The sequence below is a fragment of the Barbus barbus genome (assembly GCF_936440315.1).
Source record: "Barbus barbus genome assembly, chromosome: 38".
Lineage (NCBI taxonomy): Eukaryota > Metazoa > Chordata > Actinopteri > Cypriniformes > Cyprinidae > Barbus > Barbus barbus.
In genome coordinates, this window is record NC_136716.1 from 21,350,886 (window position 1) to 21,361,771 (window position 10,886).

Here is a 10,886-nt window from a genome sequence, read left to right on the forward strand (position 1 = left end):
GGTTGGAGGAAATGGATTTAAAAATAAGAGGGATTCATAACATCAGCCCAGAAAATAAAGCCCCTTCAAATGCAATGGCAAAGCAAATTACAACCTGAATTCCGGAAATGTTGGGACATTTTTTAAATTTGAATAAAATGAAAAATAAAAGACTTTCAAATCACATGAGCCAATATTTTATTCACAATAGAACATGATGACATAACAAATGTTTAAACAGAGAAATTTTACACTTTTATCCACTAAATGAGGTCATTTCAAATTTGATTTGAAATTCTTTTAGTTTTCATTTTATTCAAATCTAAAAAACATCCCAACATTTTCGGAATTCGGGTTGCATTACAGCTTGATAAAACACTCTTTTTTTCAATAACATGCACCAATAAATCATGCACATCAAGTCAAGAAAATGCATAAAAAAAAATTAAAAGAGTCCACTTTGTTCATGTTGACTTAAATATCAAAAATCTAAAACATACCAACAGCTGGACGTTCGGATGAAATCATCCAGACAGATAGTTGTCCTGGATATACTTCTGAGTAGGGAACAAGCTCAGATGGGATACGGAAGTGATGGCGAAGATAGTCTTTAATTCTTTCTGTAGATATACTCAGACCTGTTTGTACTTTATAGTTGCTGAAGAAGGAAGGAACATATCTATCCTGGTTTACAGGACAGACCATCACTAGACGGTAATGAGGCCCAGCACTCCTTTCTAGTGTCTCAAAGCATTTCACAAGTGTCACGCTCACATCATAAGTCAATGAACCTGGATTGAGCAGCGTGTATATCTTCTGATGATTGCTTGCAGTGCCTTGGGATCCCAGACATCGGCGGAGGAAAATCTCCACCTCCTCTTCAGTTGTTGTCTCCTGGCACATTAATACCTCATCAGTTGTTGGAAGAGGATGCTCTGGACTCTCTGTATAAAAAGACAGAGTTGTGCTAATCAATTCCTCAACAGGGCACTGGACAAGGTTTGGCCTTCCCTCTTGTAGAATAGAAGGTATCTTGCGTTTAATGTGCATTTGATTAATGTCAGACAGTTTGGAGAGGAAACGTCCAAGTGTTTCGAGATCCACATAGTTGGTAAGGAACCTGGACATGTTCTCTTTAAATTGCTGCCACAGGTCCTCTAAGCATTCAGTACCAACATCTAGTAAACTGAAGCTCAAAGGCAGGTCAAAATCACTGTTTTGTACCGATTCCTCTGCCATGTCATCTTGCACCATAGATTTTGTCTCCGTTGCTTTTTCAAAGGCCTCTCTTATGTCATTTAAGTTACAATCTGGTTTAATAGGAGTCAAAAGATGCCACATTTGTTGTGGCACAGGTTTCCTTTTGATGCTAATGCTGTTGATCCATTCGCAAAGAAAAACAATTTGCTCTGAGGTGTAATGATTCAGTGCGTAGTACTGAGAGCGTGTCTTAGATAAGTGGTTACACCAGTCTTTATGAAAGTTCTCCAGAGAGCGACACAGTTTTTGAAGCTCCTCTTCAACCTCACCATAATATGCAACACACTTGCTCAACTGGGTGAAGCTAACTTGAATGCAGGGTTGATCTTGGTCATTGCACGTTATCTGTGCCCCCCAGTTTCGAAATAGCATATTGCCCGATGTGCGCAACTGAAGGAGGATGCGGCCCATCCTCTGGACTCCTTCAAAAACCTACAAGATGAAAATAGAAATAAGTCTCCACAAAACTAATGCCAATTTCTTTGAATAATCTGACGCAAATATAGAGATCTTTATTGGAACTTTATGTTTTCAGACATCAACAGTTTAATATTTCTTGGCTGGTGGACAATTGTGATAATGGACCTACTTGAGTAAACTTGTTGACTTGCTCCCTTCCATGCTCCCCTTTTGAAGACATCAGCATGAGCTTATTCTGCAGCTCTAGGAGTTCATTAAGATTGTATGTCTTTTCTTGTTCATTCTTTGTCACCTTCACGCAAAAGACATTGTCCAAACCTGTCTACAAACATATCACAACAAGACACTGTTATTTTACTAAACAGATGTTCACAAACTTACCTGTCACACGACATGTTTGCTTAATGGAATATTTTAACTGATTTAAAGAAACATTTTTGTGGAAATGTTGAAAAAAAGTCTGATTTTAAGCACTGAACATTTTTATACTGGTATCTACTCACTTTTCCATTGAAATCTTCAGGCCAGCCCACATGATACACGCCTCCAATGTTGATATCTGAGGCCATGGACAAAGACGATTGCTCAACAGAGCCATGAGTCTCCCTTAAACCTTTCAGCCAATCCAACCACCGCCTAGAGTCTACCTGTATACAAGATTTAAATTTAAAGTCTTAAATTGCATTAAAAAGAAGCATAATTCAACACCTATTAAATGGAAGATTAGAGGTGTACAGAACCATTTAAATAAAATTATTGTATTAGTTAATTGTTTGCAGAAACTAACCAATTTATCCACGAGTTTCTTATCTTTGTCAAGGACGTTCCATACTTGCTTAGCACAGTCAATAAACTCTTTAAATCCTGCATGTTTTGGTAGTGAGTAAAGCAAAGGGCCATAGCCCATCACAACAGTCTCGAAACTGGCTAACCTATCGATGTCTGCATCATTCTCCCCAGCAGAAATTGAGGCCAGTTCCATAAAGGTTTTCAATTCTCTTAAACCTAGATGAAACATATTAAATATTAATTTTTTTTCCACACTACAACACTATAAAACAGATAAAAAAATCTTACTTGGAATTTGCGTTTTGACCCATTTGATCAGAGTATCACTTTCCAAAAATGCCTTCAGACATACTGTGTGGTCACGTTTGACATCTGCCAGTTTTTGCCTGGCTCTGATGAGGTCACCACTCAGCGAACCCAGAGTGTTTTGTTTGAAGGAGTCATCTCTCTATATAGATATATATATAGAAGAATAAAATGTTCAACTCTAAACAAACATACATACATGTTTAATATAAGACAATCACAATAATGATTGGTTCATTACCACTTGAATCAGGCTATGAATATTGCTGAAGTCTCCTTGTAAATTCAATTTATCTTTGATTTTCAGTATGACCTCAGCAGATTCCGCAGCATGGTAAAGGTGTCTGTATTCCTGAATCTGATTGAGACGATTCTCTGGCCAGTTCTCATCCAGACCCTGATGGCTTTTCAGCATAGTGGCCATCAAAGTAAGCTCTTTCTTTAAACGATCTCCTTCACCCCTGTCCCCACACCATTTCAAAGCTTGGTCAACCTCTTTAAAACAAGCGTCTCCATCTGCAATCCGTAGACCAAGGCTGAGGAAGTCAGTGAGACAAGGCTTCCAGATACTGTCATGGACGTCAGTAAGTGACAAAAGGTAAGGACCAGGCATACAGTATTCTGTTGCCTTTTCTCGCCATAAAGATAGAAGGAGGTCGCTGGTCTTCACTTCATGCATCTCCCGTGCCATGTCTAGGACTTGAGGATCAACACTGTAGAATAGCACTCGCCTTGTGTTGTTTTTGTCAAGATCCTCTTTAGAGAAATATGTCTGCACTTCCACCAGTTTTTCCAGAGTTATCATTTGCAGGTTGGTTTTGACCATGTCTTCAAGGGATGAAACCTCTGGTACTGAGGCAAAATTATTATTATATATTGTTTTTTTATATACAGGCCTATAAAACATTATAATTTTATCTAAATCTTCAGAGAACTTCATAAAAGACTTGACAAATGTTTTTATATTTAATGCAATCCTTGGTATCAAAACGTTTGAAAAACCCCTGTCCAAAGGTAACTTCCTTACCATCTACAACATCAGTAATCTTCCCCATCATATTAATAAGGTTGGTCATGAACTCCTTCTGTTTCTCAAAGGCTTTCAAGTCATCTTCTCTTTGACTGAGTAGCTCTGACACATTGATTGAGATTTTCTCTTCTTTGTTGTTCTTCTTATCTAATGTCAAACAAAATGATGAATAAGCTTGTGCTTAATGAGTCTTCTATAAGTTGTATTGATACTAAATGCATCACACTTACACTGGTTGTAAAGCTTCTGAAATTGACTTTTAGACTTAAGGATGGTCTTAAGGTGGCCTAGGAGTATACTTCCCTGACAAAGGGTCTGAATCAGAAAACCCAAGAATGACACAGAATCTACTATTAAACGACTGGCATCATCTTCCAACTTCCACTGATTCCATTTGTCTGTAAAAATTAAACATAAGCCACAATGTTAAAGAACAACTGCTGCCCCTAAGGTATTCATGTATATACATGACAGATTCTTAAACTGTGTCCAAGTGTTCTTTCTCTGACTATTCACTTTGTTGTTAGTCTATATTAAAACCTATATTAAAACCATGAAACTTATAAGAACTGGTCACAGTACCTTGAGACAAGAGAAAGTTGATTGCTGACTGTGGGTCGAGTAGACGACCTTCAAGATTCTCTCCAAAGCGAGCTGCTGACTCCACAAGAATGGAGGACACAACAGGCCATGAAATGGACTTGGCAAAAAGATGGTGTAAAAGGTCTCTTTCCTTATTTGCCTGCAAGAAAAAGAAAAAAAAAACTAATACAAAAATGTACTAAAACAAGATGTACAAATGTACTTACAAATACACCAATATTTTTTTTTCTAAACAGAAAACAAGAGAGTGACACATTCAGTACAACAATACAGAAAAAAAAAAATTATAATTCTTTCAGCATGAAAAGTTGACATTACCTTACACTGGTTCTTAACAGCAGCCTGACACATCTCTTTGACACAAGACTGAAGGTTTGCATGACTATTCTCGATAGTCTTTGCTGACATCTCCAGACAGCATACAACAACCTTGTCAGTGTCAGAGACCTGAAAAACAAAAGAAGGATGGTGACATACATTATGTACAATTTTCAATGTATATACTTCTAAAATAAAGTTTATATCTTACTTGGGACAGTCTCAGTCTCAAGTCTTGGTCTAATAAACCCTTCCAGCTTTCAGAGACGCCTGGTATTGAACACTCAATCCCATACAAATCATTCCACAACTACAAAGAAGAATTAACAAAACCAACAATTATTATTTTATAGATCTAGTCACTTACCAAGTTCTCTGACCTGACAATTTGCATAGTACAAAGACATTTGGGTGATAAAGGATCTAAAAGACACAAATTGATCTCTTGGTAGAATTTGAAGAACAGTGTCTAAAAAGGTTTCACAATCTTAAAGTCTAGCATAACCTTTAAGTTGATCGGTTGTACTGATTACTACACCTGCATTTCTTTAGGGTAAGTAATTTTAGACTCCTTCATCAGAGGATTGTGTAGCAGCCCATCTCTCCATTTACTGAAATCCATTTGAATTTCATTAAGCATGGATAAGAGCTGATTTTGCTTTTGTTTCATTTCCTCTCCACCCTGAAAAATAAAATAATTTGCTTACAGAGACACAATACCACCCTTAAAATTACTCTCAAGAAGATCTCGATGATACAGTACCTTTGAAAAATTATCATGAAGAATTTCAGCTGTTTTAAGTAGGAGTTGGAATGAGAGCACTGGGACTCTGTATTGTGGGACAAGTCGAGCAATTTTGCAAACACTCTTGTGCACACTTCTGCAACAGCTAAGGATTGGGCCAGATTTGAACTCGGTGATTCTGTGATTAAAGAAATTCTGCATTAATACCTGCTTAATATCAAAGTTTTAAGCTTACTACGTTTAATAAATACATTTAATAACCTTGCACACCGTTCTCTGTCCTCCTCCACACTCTTCAACAAGAGTTTCAGAACCTTTTCAGTTGCCTGCAATTTAAAAAGCAAACATTTGTTGGTGTGAAAATGTTCTCTCTGTGCCAAATGCAAAACCTGTGGAACAAGCTACAGAATGTGCCCTTAATCAAATACCTTTAGGTTTTTTTCTGTGTGGTTGGAATCAGTGTTTTGTTCAGTTTCCTTCATTCTGTACATCATGCTCTGGATCAGGAGTTCAGGAATAATTCCTGTCAGCTCAGCAAATTCAGAGATGTCCTCAAATGCAACCATGGAAAGCCAGCTTTTCAACAAGAGAGGATTATCTTTGGTCATTGATGAGTGATCTTTGATCAGCTGAAGGACCAACCTGCAAATTTAGAAACACATGTATCATGTATCTCTCATATTTATGTTCAATTCATTATGAAATTTGGATAATAAAAGTGCTCCCCAAAAAGTATTCAGACAGACCTCATTTTGTCAGGGAAATCTCTAATTCTTTCCCTAAAATATGGGTACTGTATGCCTTCAAGCCCTGCCCAACTCTGCTCATCCTTAACTGATCCTGGATGTGACTTTGCCCCTGGCTTTCTCAGTAAATGAAGGACTGGAACAAGTAACACCACTTCTGAGATCAGCTTCTTTGCACATTGATTCATCAGTCCCGTCACAGTGCTGCAAAGACACCAAAATTATAATGATTATTGTGGTGTCTTTTAAAGCATACCCATTAAATCTGTAAACAATAACAACTATTCAGTAGAAAAGCCTTTGCTTTAAACTTTGTATTGGGGGAAACAAATAAAATCAAATTCTCTAAAACCACAGATTTTTTCAAATAGACCTTACTCACAAGGTAATATAAGGTATAGCTGGCAGGGTTGTTTGCATTTCTCCAAAAGAAGCCGTCCTTTCAGAGACTACTTGGCAGAGTTTGCCCCAGTCCTTTGTGCCGAGATCCACATCACAGCCACAGCACACCTGGAACACTGAGAGGGCCACTTCCAATGATTTGATGCCAGTTGAGCTCTCTGATTTTTTTCCTTTTGAATCTTCTTTCAAAATCATACTCAGTTTAGCAGAAATCAGATCTGAGACCTATAACAAAGATAAACCCACTTACAGTCATTTTACTCTGCTGTAGTTTTCTTAAATGGAATAAAGCATTAAAATGCTCACATACTTTTATTGGAGATGGCGTGAGGCCCTCAGGGAATTGCACCCAGCGTGACTGAAAACCTTTTTTGTAATCATTTAGTTGTCGTATAAATGTCTTGTTGCTGTCAAGGTTAGATGGCTGCCATTTGTGAAAAACACTGTCCAGAAACACACGAGCAGAGGTCTCCCAGCCTTTGCAAATGTCTTTTTGTTCAGACTGAAACCAACTCTTCAGCCAATCTTGAACAGATCCTGGGTTTGAACAGCTTATATAGCCTTCGTAAAGGTGAAGTTCTGTAAAATGCAGTATCGTGATCAGGCATTACCACACCATGTACAGGAAATAGTCCAAAAAACAATTTTCAGATTTTGGTACCTTTCAAAGTATTGTCAGCAGGGATCTCGACATGTCTCACTGCTATTTCCATGGTCTGCGTTTGTTTCTGATGCACTGCATACATATATTGTATTGTGCAACCCCTCACATGGCTTTCGGGAACTGAAAATGTTGCTTCAATCAAACAGCCATCCTGGCGTAGGCCCCTGAGTAACAAGAAAAAAACATGACAATAAAATATTCTCACACTTCACAAAACACAGATCTCATGACAACATCAGTTACATGTTCTCATGCATATTGCATTTGACAGGCTGTGTACAGTATATAGGAAATTAAATGAAAATAGAAATTAAGGAGAAATTTACCTAAAATTTTTAATCTCAAGTTTAAAAGTTTGATTCCATTGAAGGGGAACAAGCACCAGGGAATCATACACTTTGTTAAATCTGAATCTTTTATCCAGAACAGCATAAATGTAGAAGGTGAACATTGTTGATTCAGCTGGATGCCTCACGGGTGAAGATTTTCTAAAAAAAAAAATTAAAAATAAAAACAATTACATATATATATATATAGAGAGAGAGAGAGCGATAGATAGATAGATGGATGGATAGATAGATAGATAGATAGATAGATAGATAGATAGATAGATAGATAGATAGATAGATAGATAGATAGATAGATAGATAGATAGATAGAAAGCATGCATCAGATGTCATACATCATAGGTCAAACATCTGACATAAGCACAAGGCTACAAACCTTTGAGCTCTTTTGCTTTCCATTGTGCTGTCCTGATTCACTGCTGTCGGATTTCTCTTCTCCTTAGATTCTTTAGTCTTTCCTGCTGCTGCTGCTGCGTATGATTTTGTTTCTTCTGTTCCTGACTTGACTTGGTCTTTCTGTGAATCTCCTCCTGAATGTTTTTCCTTTGTGTCTGCATCTTTCTGCTTATCTCCATCTCTGCTTGTCTCCATCTCTGCTTGTTGTTCTCTGCAACAATCTGAGAGTGTGGTCCTTTCTTTTGTCTCCTCAGTAGTTTCCCTTGATTCACTCACTTTACTTTTCTTCTTCTCAACATTTTCATCCTTTTCTCCATCACTTTCATTTCCTTTGATCCTTGACCGGCCAGTTTCCACCTCCATCTTAACATCTGCAGGACTGAGTTCTGTTGGCTGTGACACTTCTGTGGTTTCTGTGTTGCCATTGAGCTCTGTTTGTGTCTGCTGTGTTGCTTGACTAACAGACTCTGTCTGAGTCTTCTTGTTTTCCAGCCCACTTGGGCTTGTTTGAGTCTGAGCATCTTTACTCAGCGGTTCAGGCTCTGTTGTGCCTGTGCTGTGCTCTCCATGGCCTCTGGATCTGGCTGGGCTTGGGTGACTAGTATGCTTGCCTGTCGTTTGGCTCTGTGAACGTGTTCTGGATGAAGATGTCCTACCATCTCTTTTTTGGGCCCCCTTCTTCTGTGCACCTGCTTTTCCTTTCCCTCCACTCTTTCTCTTCATTTTCTATTGTTTCACAGCTTGTGGCTTCCTGCTTGTTGCAAAAGAGGTTCAAGTGTCAAATATTCTCTAAGATATTTTACAAGTATGTATAATATATAAAAATATATATAACAATTTTATGCATTTTTAAATTAAAATTATTTTTTGTTTTACTATTGGCCTACTACCATTAATGAGAAGTGAGGGAGGTAGGCCTAGTGCTGTAGTTGCAGTACTGTTTTTTTTTTTTTTTAATCATAGGCCATAGTCTGCTTTACAACCACAGTCTAACCTTAAGGAGCCATCCATGATTTTATGTGGTTATTATGGTCTTACTGCGAAAACTACGGTTAAAATATGGTTATCACAGAATATTGCATTGCCTCAATGACTGCAAAGACATATCTTCTCGAATTCATAACAAGGTTTTATGTTTTTCCTCAGCTCAAAACAATCTCATAACCATCTCTGCTCATCAATAACAACTTCCTCATAACCTCGCTTCGCTAATAATACTACCTCACACATTTCCCGAAAAGAGAAATCTAAAAAAGTGTTTAATTTGAGTGAAATATAGAATTCAAAACAGCACATAAAAAAAGATGAATCATAAACCTCGTTTGAAACAAAAAGAGTGTCTGTTAACAACAAAATACACGATAACTTACCTGAATTGATCCTTGGCATTATTAAAAGATGGCACATGCGTGTTTTGGAGAGTCACTCTCCCTGAATAGTCATCACTCCTGTCATCAAACCGAGCAATTCGCTGCAGTCCCCCTCCGCGCGGCTTCTTATAGCATTCGCTACACTTTCGGTTTCGTTTCAGCATCTGGTTTCTAGACACTGGCCGTTCCCTCTTTACAACGAACTAAAGCTTCACTCATGAATATTAATCTTATCCTTAAGATGACGTTGCATGACCACGCATAGTTTTATTGCATTACTAGGGCCTATATTTGAGATTTTTTATTGTTAGTTAGCTGTATTTTTTTATTATAATTATTTAATTAAAACAACCCAACTGCAGTTGGATTGATATTAATTGGAATGCAGTTTTTAAAAATAAATTAATATTTGTATCTGTTTTAAGGAAAGCTTCATTTAGGCCAAAATTATATCTCAGCTCTTGAGGACTACTGCTACAATGCAGAACTTCTCTTGACTGCAGTTAAACAAGAGATGATGAGCTTAAAAAAAATAAAAACCTCAAACTGATAGAGAGAATGAAAGTGATGAAGTTACTGTATTCCATTTAATAAAACAAAGGACTTTGTTTCTGGGAGTGGCTCAAAGCTGAGTCCGAGGGTCCACCCACTCAGAAGACATGCTTTTTCTCCCAGTTGCATGGGAGGTGTTTAATAGTAACACACAATTAAACATATCTTCTAGTAATGACTACTAATACTGTAGTCACTCACGATAAAACAAAATGCGTTTTGGAAGATGGATTCATGATATAGTACCCACTCATTATATACATTTGAAAAAGAAAAAGAAGAAGAAAGCATTGGCAGGGGTTAAACAAACTTCTGGAAGAGATGATATTTGCAACGAGATGGTAAAACATCTATCAGAGGATTCACTATATATCGTTTTGAGCCTCTTTAATAAGGTGTGGGAATCAGGGAAGTTACCAGCTGACTGGAAGCATGGTGTTATACTGCCAATCGCAAAGCCTGGCAAAGATCATACTCAACCTAATAACTACAGGCCATAGCAGTAACATTGAATCTTTGTAAACTGATGGAACGTATGGTAATGAGCAGATCGGTGCATGTCATTGAGAAGAAAAACCTTTTATCATCATACCAAAGTGGTTTCCAGAAAGGGCGAAACACGATGGACTCTGTGCTCTGCTTGGAAGCTGAAATAAGAAAGGCACAAGTTAAGCAGTATTTTTCGATGTTGAAAAAGCATATGACATGATGTGGAAAGAGGGACTTCTATCAAAATTAGAAAGAATGGATATTAAAGGAAGAATGTACAATTGGATCAAGAGTTTCTTGTTTAAAAGAACTATACAAGTTACAGTGGGTTCTGCTTTTTCTCAGATTTATCCAGTAGAGAATGCAACACCTCAGTAGTCCTATTCTGTTCAAGTTAATGATTAATGATATATTCACACAGATAGACATGGGTATAGGAAGGTCCTTGTATGCAGATGACGGAGCGCTGT

General features: G+C 37.5%; 1 protein-coding gene across 2 annotated transcripts in view; it reads right to left on the minus strand.

Annotated features, from left to right (window-relative positions):
* LOC306857592 (E3 ubiquitin-protein ligase rnf213-beta-like) overlaps positions 1-9,541 on the minus strand; it is a 31,546-nt gene extending 22,005 nt beyond the window's left edge. For both annotated transcript variants that reach the window (XM_079397611.1, XM_079397610.1), the window contains exons 1-22: positions 9,376-9,541; positions 7,986-8,756; positions 7,589-7,750; positions 7,260-7,426; positions 6,909-7,177; positions 6,579-6,823; positions 6,197-6,400; positions 5,879-6,092; positions 5,712-5,776; positions 5,469-5,628; positions 5,244-5,387; positions 4,917-5,015; positions 4,706-4,834; positions 4,367-4,526; positions 4,015-4,182; positions 3,782-3,931; positions 2,996-3,606; positions 2,737-2,896; positions 2,447-2,664; positions 2,163-2,306; positions 1,829-1,981; positions 480-1,671 (exon numbers count right to left, since the gene is read on the minus strand). In XM_079397611.1, coding sequence (XP_079253737.1) covers positions 480-1,671; positions 1,829-1,981; positions 2,163-2,306; positions 2,447-2,664; positions 2,737-2,896; positions 2,996-3,606; positions 3,782-3,931; positions 4,015-4,182; positions 4,367-4,526; positions 4,706-4,834; positions 4,917-5,015; positions 5,244-5,387; positions 5,469-5,628; positions 5,712-5,776; positions 5,879-6,092; positions 6,197-6,400; positions 6,579-6,823; positions 6,909-7,177; positions 7,260-7,426; positions 7,589-7,750; positions 7,986-8,728 — 5,557 coding nt within the window. In that variant the 5' untranslated portion in view covers positions 8,729-8,756; positions 9,376-9,541. The remainder of the gene's footprint in view (positions 1-479; positions 1,672-1,828; positions 1,982-2,162; positions 2,307-2,446; positions 2,665-2,736; positions 2,897-2,995; positions 3,607-3,781; positions 3,932-4,014; positions 4,183-4,366; positions 4,527-4,705; positions 4,835-4,916; positions 5,016-5,243; positions 5,388-5,468; positions 5,629-5,711; positions 5,777-5,878; positions 6,093-6,196; positions 6,401-6,578; positions 6,824-6,908; positions 7,178-7,259; positions 7,427-7,588; positions 7,751-7,985; positions 8,757-9,375) is intronic.
* Positions 9,542-10,886: the final 1,345 nt, after the last annotated feature.